The sequence below is a fragment of the Thermobia domestica genome, chromosome 10 (genome assembly GCF_964235325.1).
Source record: "Thermobia domestica chromosome 10, izTheDome1.hap1.1, whole genome shotgun sequence".
NCBI classification, from domain to species: Eukaryota; Metazoa; Arthropoda; class Insecta; order Zygentoma; family Lepismatidae; genus Thermobia; species Thermobia domestica.
The window spans coordinates 74,714,260-74,733,243 of NC_137463.1; the positions used below are offsets into that span (position 1 = coordinate 74,714,260).

Below are 18,984 nucleotides of genomic sequence, written 5' to 3' on the forward strand. Positions count from 1 at the left end.
AGGCTATATGAGACGTGGACCTACTGATTAACGTGGAATCCGAACCACATGAGCTCCCGCCGGGAATCGAACCCGGGTCTCCCACGCCAAAGGCGCGTACGCTAACCGCTTAGCCACGGAGGAGCTCGTTTTCTGATATTGAGAAACTAGAGTTATTCGTACTATCAACAACCGGTAACAATCGTCAAAGTGCCACGCCACGTCACTGCTTGGTATAAAGGAAGACATAAAAGGAGAACACGTGCTTACACCGAAGCAAAGATGCTAGTATGATCCAGAGCTAAAGACATAAAGACCAAATCATTCTGCGCGAAATAAAAAATCATTCTGTGCAGCACATAAAGTAATTTTATTCTATAAATATTTTCTCTCGCAAGCCATTATATCCATTTACTACAGTTATATATTACATTTATTTCAAAAAACTATAATGCAATGAAAACACATGTCTGAAGGGCTTCAGCACCTCACTATGATTTAATGCGCCTGATTTTGCATATGTGTTCCCGGGTTAAGGGTTATTCTTCTGACACAAGTAGTTTCTCTGGTTGTTTAAGATCTGATTTCGTTTTTCGTGTTTTATGGGTGAAGTTATTAATAGTTCTCCTTTTGCCACCTGAGAAAACTTCACATCTTGGTTCTTGTCATCTTCTTCAGTTGTCTATAGCGATGATTTGTAGTTCTAATATAGCTACTTATGAATTCTTATTTTCTTGTTTGTTATTCCTACAGATAAGTAGTTTTTGATCCTTCCTTTGGTCTTTTTTTAAATAGGTTTACTCCTATTAATTGTAAGAAAATAAGTATTTGTTTAATTGTATACAATTTTCAATAGCCAATATTTGCTTGTCGCAAAAAGGACCATATTTTAATTGACTGTATGGTATTATCATAATTGTTGACTCTCAAGTAATGCATATGAGAACGAGCTAATATTCCGGAATTTTTCATATCAGCAAAAATATATGATTTTCTTTCCTTTTTTTAAAAAAAATGGCGCAGTTTTGTTTGAGTTAAAGCAGTATTAAATAATATTCTATAAAAATGCTTGATTTCATTTATATTTTGATTAGTTCCCAGTGTTTATTTTGATTCCATCTACCAGATTCCAATGATACTTTGCTACCTGACCACAGTTTGAATGTTTTCAAGAGTCAATTGAGAACTTGTTTCTTTACTTTCTGTTATTAAATATTTGTAATTATAATATGGAATTCTGATTGGATAATAACTTTCTTCTTCACATACTGACTTAGCCTGATTTGTGAAAGTATTTTATTTCCAACATAAGCATTACTAAAAATAAATTGTATGTTTGAGTCTGACTTGTTGATAAATTTTTGTATAATGATTGAATGTTAAGGATACGCCATGAAATTTGGTGCCTCAATGAATATTCGCTTGCACTTTACAATTATCTAATATGATTATTTTTAATAAAAAGCAGAGCTTGTCTAATAGCGAATGATTCTTCCTCGAAAATTGAAATGGAAATTGTTAATTTGTATTTCTTTAACAAATCTCGTGAAGGCGTGCAGGTATGAAAACTCATGTCCTATTTTTTTTAATCTTACGTTGTGCATGCACCAGTGGAAATGAGAACACAATCCATAGAGAACTTTTCAATGTATGTTTTCCAAACTGCATAATTTCGAGTTTTTCATGAATTATTTTGATATAGGGCCTAGTAAAGTATCATTGACCTAATGGTCACTAGATTGGAAGTGTTGTCCCATGTAAAGCACGAAAGAAAAATAATCTTTTATATGTATGCATCTATTATATGACTTCTTTATAATTTATAATTTCAGTTCTTATTTCTAAAATTAACTATTTTTTTAACATTCAGTACTCGATCATATTCGCTTTTTTGTTTTTATTATTTATTTTTTGATATTGTGGATATTTCTTAAAACACTAAAATGAATAAACATTAATCAATAACTGGATTTTTACCATGTTACAATATTAAATTATAATATGGTATTGCATGTAAATTTATTTATGTTCCTATAAGGTGTGAGAACGAACTGAGAGCGAGCTAATTCGTTTACGAATATGCTCACCTTCACTCAGTATTTCATGACTAAATTGTGTGCGAAACTTTAAAAAAAATATGAGTTTTCATAATTAAAATAGATTTTTGGGTAGTTATTTAGTAGCAACAGAACATTTGAAATATATATAATTTACAACAAATTTCTGACGTAGTAAATTTAAAGTACATAAAACTCATGTTTTGGAAAATAAATGAGGAAAGTAGAAATAAAAGAATTAATGAAGAAGATCAATCTAAAAAGAATTCCAAACCGCGAAAGATAACAGAAGTAAAGGTGAGAGAGAAAACTCAAGAATTAAAGAGTTGATAACAAATGCGGGGGAAGGGGGCTCAGAAAGTAACATAAAAAAGATAATAATCATAATAAGGTCTTCTAAAAGGTTCTTGCAATATTTAGAAGTAAGGGGACATGCCCCTTCCAAGGAAATGTCCCAGTTATGCCAATACCATTGGCAGACTTTGTTATGAGTAATGATACGAAAAACTGGAAAGAAAGAAAAATTCTAAGAAATAATTGGTTAATAAAAAATTATGGATTTTTCCAAGTGTATTAATACTTCACATAAGAATGAAAGACACGTAGGCACTTCAGCATACTGTTCCCTTAGGCATTCACCATACCAACAATATGCATTTTCGAGAAACGGGTTCGAGATGTTCTAGATTCCCTCTCATAACAATATAATCGTTTCCCGTGTCATTTTTTGGGTGCCTTCGCGTTCTGTTCGAACAGTCTACTGAACTGGATATTAGTTGTGTGGAAATTAAAATTAAAAATATGAAAGATAGACAGTGACCAAGTTAATGTAATCAAGAATAGAGCAAAAATATAGTATTTACAATAAACATCTTTACAGTTAATTCCCAGTATTATATATTCAAAGCATTCAACAGTCAATTTTTATGTAACTGTTAATAATTTAATTAGACCAATATTTATTGAATAGTGCGGAAAAAAACTAAGACGAACGTTATTAATACCAGTGGTTAATTAGTAAACAGCATGCAGATTGAGAATAGAACGACAAATTATTGAAAAAGTTTTTTTACTTTTATGACTTTAAAGGATTTTCTAAGACTATCTGCACTTAGACCCTATTTCTTTGGTGCATGATGAAATAACTAGTTGGATAATATGTGAACTGATGACTGATTAAAATGATTGTTTGAAAACGTGTGGTAGGCCTGCGGTACCGCAGAGAAGAGTAGAGTAGAGTAAAATAAGGTAGCTTAATAGAATAGGTTATGTTAGGCTGGGTTAGGGAAAATTAGTTTTGTATAAAAATAAGTTAAGCTTTAGTTTTGGTAAGTTTGGGTTAGAAGGGTAGATACGAAATTAAGTTAAATTACTAGAGTAGATTAGGAAAGTAAGTTATGTTAGGATAGTGGCAAGGATGTTATAAAATAGAGGACCTGCCCATACAACAAAATCCTGATGCCATACGTCACAGCTTCACCACTCTGCCCGCCCCGCGCCACTAAGATCGCAATGTTTCGAGCTATCATGGCGAAAACGAGAGTAGCCAATAAGACGTGCCACCTTAGACGATGCTCGGTTGCTTTTGGCCTCATTGAGTTCATATGATGAGATACAGATGGACAAATTCTCTATTTTATAACATCCTTGGTTAGTGGGGTAGATTATGTTAAGTTATGCTAGCAGAGTAAATTAGGACAATAGGTTAGATTAGGTTAGATCAATAGCATAGGTTGTTAGTAGGGCAGGCTAGAGTACTAAAGTAAAATAAGTTATGTTATATTAGTGCTTATATATTCTATTTACGAGCGCCTTAACGTGGTTTTCGCAATGATACGAGATTCTGGAGCACTTATAATTGTCCCACGCTAATAATGTTACTTTTATAAACATAAAATACAGCTTTGCACACTGCAGAAATGACCCACTGGGGCAAAATAATATTTAATATAATCCTCTTTCAAATGCATTCATTCATTTTAACCATGCTGTAGCATTTGTCCTGTTTGGGACTAGTAGAGCCACCCAAAAGCTTTCCTAAGCTTGTGAAAAAAATAAAGCTTTCCTAACCGTGCAGAAACGATCCATGCGTGGAAATTAATATCTAATACAACCATGTTTCATATGGAGCCTCAAGTGCAAAATAAAATCTAATACATCTAATATCTATTGTATTCCTTTATAACACTCACTCATTTTGATCATCCTATAGACTTCTGACTTGTCATGGTTTGAGTTTAGTAACCCTACACTTGTGAATATAAAGTAGAGCATTTCTACACCATGCAGAAATATTCCACCAGCGTAAATTAATATCTAATACAGTCCTTTCTAAATTGCAATCACTCATTTTAACTATGAAAATTACCATTTTTATGATGATATATTCTAATCTGCATCTTAAAAAGGATTACGTTGCATTAATATGAATTGGCAACACACTAAGAAATAAAAACAAATTTTGAGTGAGAAAACTATACATGCAGCCATAGTATGTATCCTAGATATTATCTATCTCTGTGATTTTCTTTCTTTAACTATTTAAGCTTTCGAGTCCAATTCTGTAATACAAATTCTGGACTATAGTTTGCAATATTAGACATGCATTTATTTTGGCATGTTTTGCGTTGGGTACAATTTCTGATGGGTATGGAATGACAAAGAAATTTGAGAATATCTAACATTCACATTGAAGTTAGTTTGAAACTGCACGTCATATCTTAATTCTTTTTGTAAATTGTCCGAAAGAATATCGTCAGTGAAAACTTTCAAGTGCATATTGTCTTTCTATGGTGGTGTGTGGCGGAAGAGGGCCAAGTGGGACTTTCTTTATATATATACTATACCCACATCTCTCTTTTTCTGTACATTTTCTTTCATTTATCCCCTTCTTCTTTTACATTTTTGCTTTTTTTCATTACACATTTTTCACTTTTCCTCACCTTGTCCGTATGGGCATATAGCTTCGTCCATTTTGGCACGTATGCCTCTTTCACTGTCAGAACTTATCACATAATTTTGATATTCATGATTTTGACGTTTTAATTTCCTTATTGCCACCTTTAATATTGAACAAATTAGTTTTCTTTCAAAAATCTTTCTTGTTAGGCATACACTTACGACAATCGTAGCATACATGAATTATGTCTGAGGAAAACAATTAACCATTATTGGTTTTTAAAAGGAAGACGAAACTATCCGAAAGCTGTCCCGAAGCCATATATGTACTTTGTTCCGTTCTATGTTCTGAATGTGGGAAGGTTGACGTGTATGGTGTTATGGTGGAAACATGGAATAAAATTGCATAACCAAACGCAGTTCCGTTATATATAGTAAAGCCTCTGCATTTTCATCACGTATATTGAAACACAATAAAAGGGAAATGATTATGTATGTATTTTACGGTACTATTACATATGTAACATTTTTTTTTCATGTAAGTGCAAGGACAATTTTCATTTATCGACTGAACTGTAGAAAGTTATCTATAGGATTGTTATAACAGTGTGCTTTTTTTAAATTTTTTAAGCCAAATTAAGTGCAGTTGAAAACTTTTCGGGCCGTAATATAACGATTGCATTCTTCTTTATTAATGTACAGAAATAATGTTATTGCCGTAAAATCTTTTTCTATTAGCACCTTACATTTTTTGCCGCCTGGTAACTCTTTACTTTGGGCAAGGCAATGATATACTGTCAGTACATATTGCCGAGCGAGCGTGAGCGAGTGAAGGCGAGTTAGAGTCATCATGACACGATAGAGAAGGCCCGGATTGCCATATATGCACTGAATTGCATACAATTAACTGTGCACATTGTAAATACCCTGTCAAATTAAGATTTTTTTTTTTTTTTAATTTTTGTGCTCCATGTAATACCCCACGACAACCTTACTTCCTTGGTGCATGGCAAATAATTGCATAGAAATCCATAATATGCTTGCAAATGTATGTGATCCAATGGGGTATAAATGCTCGTACGGACAAATGCCATAAGAACTGTCATACTATAAACGCTGATTAAGAATAGTCCGTCGCAAAAATAGTATCGTTATTTTATGGTTAAAATACTTGAGTACACGTGAAAATAAAATGAAGTCTTTAAGTTTTACGTTCCATGTTTATGCCGGTTAGGCTAAAGGAGACGGTGATGATGAGAAATGAATGAAATGGTGGAATGAAGAAAGTGGGAGGGAACGGGAGAACCCTGAGAAAACGCACGAGCACGGTGTTTGTCCACCACAAAGTCCACACAGCGCGAGTTGGGATCGAACCAGGAACCCCAAGCACTGGAGGTGAACGCTCTACCACTGAGCCACTGCGCCCCCCCTACACGTGAAAGAGGTCTGTGTAGGATAATAAAGGCTTATGTTTAGTTAAACGGGAGAAGCTTCATTGTCGAACATGAAAATTTCAGTTATATATGTTAATATTAGGTTTGCTTTAGGACTAACTACTTTCATGTTTGTATTCATGTTCCCTTCTTGGCAATTCCGCTAAGTACGTAGTCTCTACAGCACTTTGCATTTCTCATTTCTACAACACGTGTGTATAAATGACACAGAAATCAATTACAATTCTGTTACTTCAACTAGAGATACCCCTAATAAATTCCACTAGCGGAGAAATTTTTCACAATCTAGGAAACTAGTATTTCGTGTTTACAGTTGTGAAACCATTAAAAGGGCTATACTATGGTCAAAATGAATGAGTACATGTAGAAGACGACTGTGTGGCATACTAATTTCCACCGACAGAGAATTTCTGCAGGATGTAGAAAATGTATGTTTATATTTACAAGTATACAGTAACACGTGTGGAATCATTATAAGTGCTCTAATTTGTAATTTTACGCGCTATCAAGGGTCGTTTTACAATATCCTTGTTTTTACACATACCCTACGTTTCTGACGCGTCTGCTCCCTGCGGACGCACTCGTAGGGTACTTCCGGGCCCACCTGCTTCGCTTCTGCGCTTATTGAATTCGATAGCAATCTCGCTTTGGCTACCTAGCACAAGTTGGTTCGTGTTTTTGAACAGTCGATTTTATAGCATACGTGCGAAAGCGTATTTATACCCGTAAGAAGAAGTTCTCATAAAGTGAGCCTGCATGAATTCAATTCTTATCCTAAGAAACAAAATCTAAGACACTCCGAGGGAGCTTTGTACTGGAATAATTTATTATGATAGCATGGCAACAACTAGCATAACACATAGCAATTTCGGGAAGGTTCTAGAACAAAGGTCCCCCCGTATAAGTTAGTAGCTACGTTGGTTCCTTTCGGTACCAAAGTTTAATATTTAGTTCACATAGTATTGCCGAGCGAGTGAAGGCGGGTTAGAGCCCCGCAGGGGACGTTGTTTACTGTCTTTATTATAGTTAAATGGGAAGGGGACCTGTGTTCTAGAACTTTGCCAATCATTTCCAGTGCATATCGTTTTGCACGCTTATTATGAACGTGTACGCAATCATTTGGTCATGCCTAAGGCATCAGGAAAATCAAACTCGTGTCTAATAAGTCAAGAACGCCTTAGAGAATCATTTAAAGATAGAAAAATGTGTATATGTGTGTGTGTGTGTGTATGTATTTTTTAATCTGATGGATAATTCTTAATCTGCACCCACTCGTTCCATTCTATTTTATGGAGACATACTTGTATTTATAAAATATAAATTTCTCTTAGCAGGAAATGCACTTATAATGTCCTAGATAGTGTTTCTTAAGAAAAGAGTTGCATTATTGAGCGCAGATTCACTTTAGCAGGGCTCAGGATAAAAAGCGAAACAACTGTGCTGTGTCCACTGTGGAAAAGTTTTAATATCCGTATGGGAAATTGAAGATTCGGAATTACTTGAAATCCTAACGTTGTATCCTTTTCCACGTCAAGTAATCCGAATTACTGTCTTAATTTTCTTTGGTACTATTGGAACATATCAGTCATTTCTGTCATACCTTGCCACTTTTCTCGGACAGTATCAGCGATGTTAGTACGTTACTTCATAGTGCTCACTGGAACGAGTCGGAGATGTTTTGGAAACCTTAACGATCACAACTTACACCACCACCTATTCTCGCTTCTATGTTTATTATTACGTTCGTATGTGCTTACAAGTGCAGATTTTGTGTTAGATATTCTCGCGTTTTACGCATGCTGCATTTATCACCCTCTACTTATCCACATATATTCCGATTACTTATATGTTCTTTTTTCGAAATCAGAGTTCATATTTGTTTCGTAAGTTTTACACAACTTTGTCCCTGTAAAACAGGATAGCACCAGAAGCCTAACCCACCAGCTATACATTAAGAATGGTCCGTCTAATTAAAAGATCATTTTTCTTTCTTTAAATTACTCCTTAAGATGTTCCAGACTGCTATTACCCTAGCGCATGCCCATATAATTGCGTACAAGTTGGTAATCTGTGTGCAAACTGATGTGCCCTAAAAATGGTTACGGGCTACCATATTCCGTGAGAAGCTCTTGGAATAGGAATTACATTCATGGGTGCAGATTTACTTTGCGAGGAGTTCCCCTTACGCGTATAAATATGCGTCCGGATTCATGCCTCAAAACACAAGCCAACTAGTGCTAGGTGACTACTAAAAGGAGGAGGAGCTATCTAACCGAGTCAGGCCAGGGGAGCCGCGCAAGGGTGCGTCCACAGTAGGGTATGCGCATAAATAATTATAGTTTAAGAAGCATTTGATATCACATAAAATTACATGGGTTAGAGCTCTTGTGATTGTTCCACACTTGTAACTTTATACTTATGAACATATAACACATGTTTCCTACATCGTGCTACAGAAGTACTTCGTCGGTGGAAATTAGTACGAACGTTTAAAAAATTTAACTTATTAAAATTAAAAATTAAAGCCCTGGAAAAAACAATTGATTAAAATTAAAATTGCCGTTTTTACCACTATGCAATAACAATTGTTTTGAATTGTGAAAGTTACGGTAATGTAAAGTTTAGTGAATAATGGATTTGCAAAGATTAATCGATTATTATGTATTATTAGGGTTTTCACACAAAACTGATAATTAATACAAATAAAATGTCGCAAAATTACGATAGAATTTTATCTATGCTATAGATAGAAATAGCTCTCCCAAGTGGTTTGCTGGCTAGCTCCTGCACCTTTGGTGCTAGCACGGGATCCCGGCTTCACTGGCTGATGAGTGAGGCACTCGTTCGTAAAAGGGTAAAAGCTTTTTCAGGCCATCCTGAGTGAGGTTTTCCTCATTCACACCAGGCAAATGCTGGGATTGTACCTAATATACAGGTCCCAGGCCACTTCCTTTCTTCTTTCCTTTCCTCAGATAGTGTGATCGCCGACTGACGGGCTGACATTGCCATAGATGCTAAATCTAATTCCTAATCCCAATCCTGATGGGAGAGAATGAGATTTGAACCCATTATAGTGGTTCGAATTTCTTCTCCAACTGTACGTCCACGTTTCGGTGGTGAAATACATCGATATTAAACGTAAAGGACAACAGAAATTGATATAATGTATTAAAAGATGGTATTAAAAATGTATTAAAACTAATATTCACACACACAGTGATTTGTGTGAATATTAGTTTATTACCGTATCAAAGGGATACTTATAACTTTCAATAACGATGATTTAAATGTTATAAAGTTCGCGAGAGAAGCTTTCGTGACGATCCAGTCTAGGGCAATCATACATAACATAGCTAATTAATATTAATAAAAAATAAATAAACAGGAATAAAAATATTAAACACAAAAAAATAATTCACGTTACTTTTAATTATAATTATTCAACTTTCATGGAACACACATTTGGGCTAAAATGATTTTATGCGTTAAAAAGTACTGTTTTTAAGGCAGCTCAATATATGAAAACAAATATAATTCGCCTTTTACCTACATAACTTCTTCACAATAGAAAGTAATTTATGTTTTTTGTCAAAAGTAATTTACTACATTCTTTTTTTTCGGAAAGATCCTGTTCTTAATCCCGCTTCTATTTAATTCATCCAATTGCAAAGAGCAACTTTTAATTCAATATTTAATTAAAATGGTGTGTGGTGTACGAATTTTCAGTAAAATATTTGAACACCTAATAAAGAGCACACTGGATTTTCTCAGACGCCAAAATATTATAACGAATGAGCAACACGACTTTGTGCCGAACAAAGGAAACCTAAACTGCTACCTCTAGCTTAATAGATCATATACTAAAAGTAATAAATGAGCAATTTCTAGTACAGGCTACTTGTATGTTTTATGATCAGAGTAAGGCGTTTGATGTAATAAACCGTGAAATGCTTCTTTAAAAAAATAAAAAAAAAAAAAAAAAAAAAAAAAAAACATTACGCCAAACGTGGGAACTGTCTCAAATTATTAAAAGGTTAGTCAGAAAATGAAAAGCAATCAGTTGAAATTATAAAAAAAAAAACAGGTGATATTGAAATAAAATAGATAGAAATCGACTTGCCGAGAAATAAAGTATAGAGTGCCACAAGGCTCTGTTCTAGGTCCACTGCTGTTCCTATTATATATAAATGATCCACCTAGCAATATAGATACCAAAATTATACTGAATGTTGACAATACTTCAGTTATTTTCCAAAGAAAAATGTAACGTTACTATTTATTATATAACATATGCTTTGGTCAGAAATTGTCTTTTATTGTATACAAGAAGTTCCAAAACTAGAATGAGTGGATTCAAGGAAAAGGTATAAAATTTCCTATTAACAATGTACAAGACATAACAAAGAAAACTTCACGTTTGGTTTGATATCAATCAGTTAGTCTTAAACAACACGAAAACACAATATATATTTGTCCACTCGTCATATATGCTAAAAATATTAATAAAGCCAGAATAAATCTAAAGGACTCATCCATATAACTAGTCAGCGAAACAAACTTACTAACATTATAATAGATGAGCACTTCAGATGGAATAGATATATCGAAGGAACTACGTACACTCGTGTCCAAAATTATTATCGCATGTCTGTAAATATGTTGTAGGAATATAATTTGATAAACAAATTCGCCCGGTATTTCTTATAATGTTAGTCATGTCAAAAGAGCAATAAATACGAACAATAAAAGGAAAATAAAATTTTATTGTTCATTTAGCAACATTTTGTTTTACTCATTCTAATTTTCGTATTTATTATTATTTCCTATAAAATTTACCATAAATATGCATTTCCCGATTATACACATACTATCAGTATTAAAAGTGCCCTGGAAAGTCGTTATCAAATTATATTCTTACAAGAAGGCAGTTATAGATATGCGACAGTCATTTTGGACATAAGTGTACATAAACTGAACTCGAGGCTGTATGCTCTAAGAGTGCTAAAAGACACATTATCTTTAAAATGCTTAACACAAATCTACTTTGGAACCCACATACCCTATCATAGAGTATGGCATTCTATTGTGGGATAACGCTGGTAAAAGCAAATCTATTAAACAAATATATGCAATCCATACCATTGCAAACCTATATTACACAACAAGCTGCAAATCGTAGTTTAAGAAGTTAATGATATTAACTCCATCTATTTACGTACATGAAGCATTTGTTTTCAGTCTAACCCAAAATGAAGATGAGGCGAAAAATCATTATTGTAACACTAGAGATCAGGATGGAAAAAAATTGATTTTTTCAAAAAAAAAAAATCATTTTTGTTGATTTTTTAAAATTTAAGTCACATCTTTCTCCTCGTACAAGTCGCGAACTGAAGAAAAAATATTAGGAATTAGTATTAAATGTTAAACATGCCATTTAAGTGAAAGTGTTAGGGTTGAATTTTGTATTAATTCCCAGTCATTAACCTATTTTAATCCCAAACAATGTTTCTTAAGCAGTAAGGAAAAAGTACAGCAACGTTTATCAACATGGCTCTTTTTTCCACAAAAAGTTATTGGTGTTTGGCAGGGACATATTTTTAGAAAGTTGGGCGGTCCAGAACTAGCTTGTGGCACGAAATACATACAAAATATGTAAATTTCGCCTAAAGTTATGTAATGTGTACAAAATTTTTAAGTTTCTGAGAGGGTATTGGACCCTCCTAAATACGACCCTATTATCTTAGAACAAACAAACGTGCACACAAAAGAATTTTCGTCCTAAATGTCGATAATGATTTCACCAATGGAATAGTTAACGATTTACAAACCCAATGTTATGAAAAGAAAAAAGGAGGATTGCCCCTGTACCCGTTCGAAACGGGATTTTCCCTAATCATCCTCAGCAAGAACACACTTTAGTATAAATTATAAAGGTAAATACTTTAGATTTTGTGTATTTTGCGAAACATTAATTAGTTTGCAAATCGTCATATACATAAATTAGATCTATTTTAAACACTATTTGCACTGACGTGATTAATTGAAGTTAGTTCAGTACGAGTGAATTTAGCATTATACTCTCACAAAATTAAATTTTGTTTCTTTGCAGGTTTCTGTTTAAACTTCTGTTACTTGGTAGTTCCGCAGCAGTGCTAGTGGGAGCACTTGTTATTACCATAATTCTTTTCACTCTTAAGAAGGTATGCTTACTAAGGTTCACTCTTAAGATGTATACCTGCCTAAAAATTGGAACAAGTTACGAAGACGACCACTCATATGGCGGAATATCATATTTCGCTCAAAGATTCCTTCAATACTGTGCATATAATTTTTGTACTACTTAATAATAAGTTGTATTTTTAAATATGAGGATGTCATGTTAGATAAGGCAAGATTGGGTACTCGTGTTTTTAGTTTGATTTGTCATATGATTTATTGGATGGTGGGTCGTCTTCGAAATTTAATTCCTGAGAATTTATTTATAGTATACCCTTTCCTATCAATACTAGATTTTTATTTGTAGTCAAATGTAAACAGTTGAATATGCAAAGTTAAATTGGCTGTGACTTGCCTGTAAAACATATATGGTTTATGAAAAAGCTATCATTTTGGAATTTTTCTTCTTTCAGTATGGTTTGGTTGCAGTGATCAAAGTCGGCTATATACTTATGTGAAGTTTGAGATTGGTTTATACTTACGCTCTTTTTCAGCATCAAGGCTACATAGAACCAGACGTATAGTTTGAAGTAAATTTGAACCGCTGTACTTCTTTCGATGTTTGCTCTATCTGAAATCGAATCCGAAACCTTGTGCGCTAAAGGCACGCTCACTAGGCATTAAACCAGCCTCAAAGGTACATGCGGTTGGTAAAGTACTGAGCAGAATAACTACTGACATACCAGCACAATAGGACTGAGACTCGGATTCGATCCTTAGCCTAAACATACATTTTCGTTCTTCAAATTATATGTTAAAATTGATATTTATAGATAGTAATCCTAACTTGTTCAGTGGATATTCGTGTTTCTACTTTAATCTTATTTAAGTTTCATACCTTCATTTTGTGTGTATTGAAACACGAATTTAATTTATTAGTTTTAGGTTGATGCTAATGAAATGTTCGCTTTGGGTGGAGGGAGACTTACTTCAGCCATACACCTCAGGATTAAAATAAGGTTTCATGTCTGATATCACAAACTGTGTACATGTCCATCATGTAGGTGGGGTATCCAGACAATCAGGGGCAATGCGTTCTGGAACAGGGGTTGTATAAAAGTACATTGTGGTGAATACGTAATTGCAAGTGATTTTTTTTTTTTTTTTCGAATTTAAACTGGGACATTCTTCACAGCAAATCGCAAAAATACATTAACAGAGCATTTTGGGTCAGCAATGGCAAATTAATGCACCATTCGTCATTGATTTGTCTTTTTTTTGTGTGTGTGTGTGGGGGGGGGGGGGGGGGGTTCAGCAAAGTAAAATGAACCGTGTGGGCACCGACCAACATCATGTTCGGATGAGCTCGTCAAGAAAACCGTGGAACCAGACACACGGAAAATTGCAGGCGAGTTGACATACGACTAGTGTCGTTCGGTGTCTGGTAATGTAGAAAAGTTGGATTCATAGGTGCCACATGACTTGACATCGTCCGACAAGCATTGCCATCTGGAATTGTACAGACCTCTAAATGTGAAGAGTGACTCGAAAAGTCTCTTGCATCAGATTGTCACTCCAGATGAAAAATGAACTACCATGAAAACATCGTAAACGGTCAAGACAATGGTTGGATCATGATAGTTACTTCCTAAATCCCCTCACCACCTACAAATGATGATGTCATTGATATGGTAGGAATGACTCATCATGTCTTTCTCAGGCAAGGTGAAACCATCAATTGAAACCATTACACTGCTCAGCTCCATGAAATGCATAATTACTGATATGTGCTGTAGGGTGCATTTTTCTACATAAACTCTGAACCTGCACCACAAACGTTGCTGCACACTGGATCATGGTCATGGAAATGACCGAAATATCGTGAAAATGGAATCATAAATAGCAGCGTTCGTGCTGCAGGGTAAGAGTATATCTCTGAAATGCACTTGTCTGCAGGCATCCAGCAAAGGTTAACAGAACTGTGTAAAGGACGATGCTGGGTCTGTATGAGTTGCAGTATGAAGCTTTTCTTTATACCTCGTATTCCCCTGATATCTCTCGTACTGACTCTCGCTCTTGCGGCATCTCGATCATTTCTTGGAAGGGAAGACTATCAGTGATGATCATGCGGTTGAGGACTTTCGTACCACAGAACCCAGACCATTTTCACCACAGAATCCAATCTTTAGCTGAATGTTGGCAAAAGTGTGTGGTTGCAGACGGCAAATGTTCTGATTAACCAGGTCTTTTGGCCTTTGGAAATGACACACTTGGGGGAGACATTTCATCCACATCAAACTAATATTATTTAATAACGTGTACACACAATTAGATGTGTGCATTGTATTAACGTGTTTTTTTTTTTTTTTTTTTTTTTTATTTCGCATATTTTGTGTTTCAGCAAGTGAAAAAGAAAAAGGCTTCCAGAGAAAACAAAGATTCGCTGACTGTTGCCCTTTTCCATCCATATTGCAATGCTGGTGGAGGAGGGGAAAGAGTATTGTGGTGTGCGGTTAAAGCCATGCAAACCAGGTATATATCAAAATATTTAATTTTATATGATTTTATTATTATTATTATTATTATTATTATTATTATTATTATTATTATTATTATTATTATTATTATTATTATTATTATTATTACATGTACAGTCACCCACATAAGCACCTGGACTCCTGACTGTTATAATTCCATTACTTGGGGCCCAGGTACTTATGTGAGTGACTGTACTCATGGCGAAACAAAGCTTGTGTCGCCAGTGTGTTATTTTGATGCGTCGAACATACATGGTCAGTCCAGAATCAATATACATATATTAGGGATTGGTAAAACCGGTTGTTATAAAAACTGGAAACTGGTTTCTAGAAAAACCCAACTCCGAAAAACCGACATTTCGGTTTTCTCCAAAACAGGTTCGGTTTCTTACTAGAGTAGTTTAGTTGTTCCCCGAAAACCGAATCCGTTTACAACAAAAGCAGTTTTGTTTTTAAAGTATTGGTTTCGGTTTGCGCTTCCTTTTATGAACTGAAACGGTTTTGGAGAAAACCGAAACCGGTTTCGTCGAAAAACCTGTTCTTTGAAAATTTTCAAAACCCGGTTTCGGTTTTCCTAAAAACCGGTTTTTGTGCCCACCAGTAATACATAATATCTATATAATCAGCTCTTCAATTTCTAAACATCAAGACGTACTTAGCTCACTTTCTTGCACCACTATAATTGCGTCTTTATTTCGTGGAAATCGTATTCCAATATGACGCCTACTACTATGGAAGATGCACTACTACATTTGTTGTCCGTTTATATTGTTCATGATAGCTTTGGAAATATTCAACATGTATTAATAAGATAAAACTGGCAAAAGGAACAAATATATTAATAACACTTGTGTAACAGTTTCGGCAATGTAACATAGCCTTCATTAAACACGTTAAGGTTAATATATTTGTTGTTTTGGTCAGATTTGTTTTTAAAATACTTGCTGTTCTTTATTTTTTCTCACTTATCTTCTTCCTTCCCCAAATGTATGAATCGTTCAACGAAAGTTTTATATATATATGTATATATTAATGTGTGTAACTCCATCCATCGTAACTCTGAAACTATTACTTAAATAATTAATATTTTCCTGACCAGAGTATACACTTTATTAATTTAAAATAAGTCGTAATAGTTTCAATAACGTACCGTTATCTTCATCATACATTAATTGGCCTATCTATGTTCATATTAATGTAGGTAATATTAAATTATTGATATACAACAATATTAAATTATTGATATACAACAATATTAAATTATTGATATACAATTTTAATTGTTGCTTTTTATATAATTTTAATTTTTTCTTGTCACGTCTGGCCCTAGTCTCCGCACAGTCAGCTTTTTATCTCCTTCGTGCGTCGTTCTCCATACCAAGAATAATACCAATTTTTTACGCTGTTCTACTTCTTGGCGTGAAGTCGATTTACTAGAGAAGTTTGACACCGTTCTGAAATGTGGACTGGAATCGTTACTCAACTGTAACCTAAATAGCAACGCATGGATACAGGCCTCCCTGCCAGTTGATTCTGGAGGTTTTAGTATTCGTCGGGTTGTAGATTTGGCGTATCCCATTTTTAGCGTCGTTCTATGGCTCCCGGCCTACCATTGAGATACTCCTCAACCAACTGAATGAGCCTCACATAGAATCCGATGTCCAAGACTGTATATCTGACTGGTCTAACCTAGTTGGTTTAAGCCCTCCTGAAATAACGGGCAGAAGTTCGCAATCAATTTGGGACAAGCCAATCATCAAATTATATCAATCAGTGTTATTACAAGAAGCAAACAGTCAAGAGAATAAGGCTAGACTTCTCGCCTCCTCATCATCAATTTCAGGTGCTTGGCTACAGGCATTACCTTCACACACCCTAGGACTGCACCTTCCAAACGAAAGTTTTCGTATTGCAGTTGCACTTCGCCTAGGAGTAGACATCTGTGAATCACACAGCTGCTCTAAATGTGGTGCATCAGTCAATCAGAATGGTCTACACGGTCTGTCTTGTATAGGTAGCTCCGGAAAACATGTGAGGCATTCGAACGTGAATGACATTATCTGGAGAGCACTCACATCGACGGAAGTTCCATCTGTTCGTGAACCTGTGGGGTGTAACAGATCTGATGGCAAAAGACCAGATGGCATGACGCTGGTACCATGGAAGAGGGGAAGGATTCTTCTCTGGGATTTTACCTGCTCTGACACTTTCGCGTCATCTAATCTCACTCTTTCTTCATCTCGAGAAGGAACTATTGCAGCCCGCAGAGAATGCGAGAGAAGAAGAAAATATAAAGATTGCTCGATAGATACATGTTCGTGCCCGTAGCCATTGAATCGAGCAGCATTTGGGGCCTCGAAGGGCTCAATTTCATCAAAGAAGTAGGCCAACATATTATACACCTTACTGGTGACAAGCGGGCTACTACTTTTCTGATACAACGTATCAGCATAGCAGTTCAGCGAGGAAATGTGGCTTCCATTTTAGGTACATTACCTCCTGGAAAATTATTAGAAGAAGTTTTCCTTTTATAACTGACTGTTCAGAATTTACTGTTTATCTTTCTGTAAAAAAAAATGTCAAATATATTTCAAAATCGTGAAAAAAAAAGTTATAATACAGTTATAAACAGTTATAATAGTTAAAGTTATAATAAATCATTATTACAGTTAAAAAAATTATTTTTTTTAAATATGTAACAGTAAGGTATTGTTATAATTTACTGTTTTATTTTAAAATTTTCTATTCTGTTTTTGTTATATATGTATATAGGGTGTTTCAAAAGTCCCTGACATAGGGTTACTCTGTTATCAGAGTTACAACAAAAAGTAAGAGGGAAAACCGTCTCCAAATATGATGTTCTCAATCTAAAGTGAAGGATTTTTTTTTTTTTTTTTTTAATCAGACGAGCTGTTTGGGCTATACACTCTTTATGCGCCCAACGTTAAATGAAAATGCAGCATTGGCATTAATAAAGGGCTGGGGAAGGGGAGGGCGGTGCGGGAGGTGGATAAATTTTGTAAGAGTATGGTGAATGGGGGGTATGTTTAAAATGAGGGTTGGCCATGGACACGTTAGAATAAAAGACAGTAACTTCATTCACGTATGTTGTAGGTCCAGGTAAATGGCAACTTAAATACATACGTATCATATATGATATGTATAATAATATGTATCATGTATATTATACATAATCACTATTATTATCATTTTTCTCTTCTTCTTCTTCCCAAATAGCAGTTAAATTTGACGTTTCCGTTCCATTCTATGTTCTGTAATGTGATTTTTCTTATCCGTGAATTTTTATTCATCAGTTTTTTCTTACAACCTTCATTCATTAATTTAAAGTCCATTTCATTAATCTCTTTTTTTCTCTCTTAATCCTTCGTGCTTCTTTCCATTTTCTTATTAATGTTCTGTTCTCTTTTTCTAAACCTTGTAACCTTTCCCAATCTATTAGACATATGCACATTAGGAAAATAATTTATAATTTTATTCTTTGTTTACTAATTGATGAAACAAACAAAAAAAAAAAAAAGAAAAGAAAAAGAAAAATAATCCATATTCATAATACCTAGGTTCATCAAAAGGAAGACTTCTACGTCAAATTCACCGTACAGATCTATCATATTGGTCTCTGAAGCCTCAAATGCCTTCAAAGATATTCCTCAGCTTACCGCGTAAATTTACAATCGAGTATTTTCACAATTCCCATGTGCCATATAATATATTTTATATTATATCTTTACAACTAACAACACAAAATTGCATTCGTACAGTATTGCATGCTTACTGTATCTGCCTCATAATATGAACAAAAACAATGTATTGAGAAAGTTTTTATCGGTTGTTGACCCTCACTACTTTTATTATTCTATACTGGGACGTAGAGTTCACTTTGTA

At 34.5% G+C, this 18,984-nt stretch overlaps 1 protein-coding gene across 1 annotated transcript in view; it reads left to right on the plus strand.

The window, feature by feature from the left end:
- The first annotated feature begins 5,230 nt into the window (after nt 1–5,230).
- The window catches only part of Alg11 (ALG11 alpha-1,2-mannosyltransferase), a 34,182-nt gene continuing 20,428 nt past the window's right edge, over nt 5,231–18,984 (plus strand). Inside the window, exons 1-3 of the mRNA XM_081728126.1 lie at nt 5,231–5,426; nt 12,498–12,588; nt 14,946–15,076. Of these exons, the coding sequence (XP_081584252.1) occupies nt 5,419–5,426; nt 12,498–12,588; nt 14,946–15,076 (230 nt within the window). The 5' untranslated portion in view covers nt 5,231–5,418. The remainder of the gene's footprint in view (nt 5,427–12,497; nt 12,589–14,945; nt 15,077–18,984) is intronic.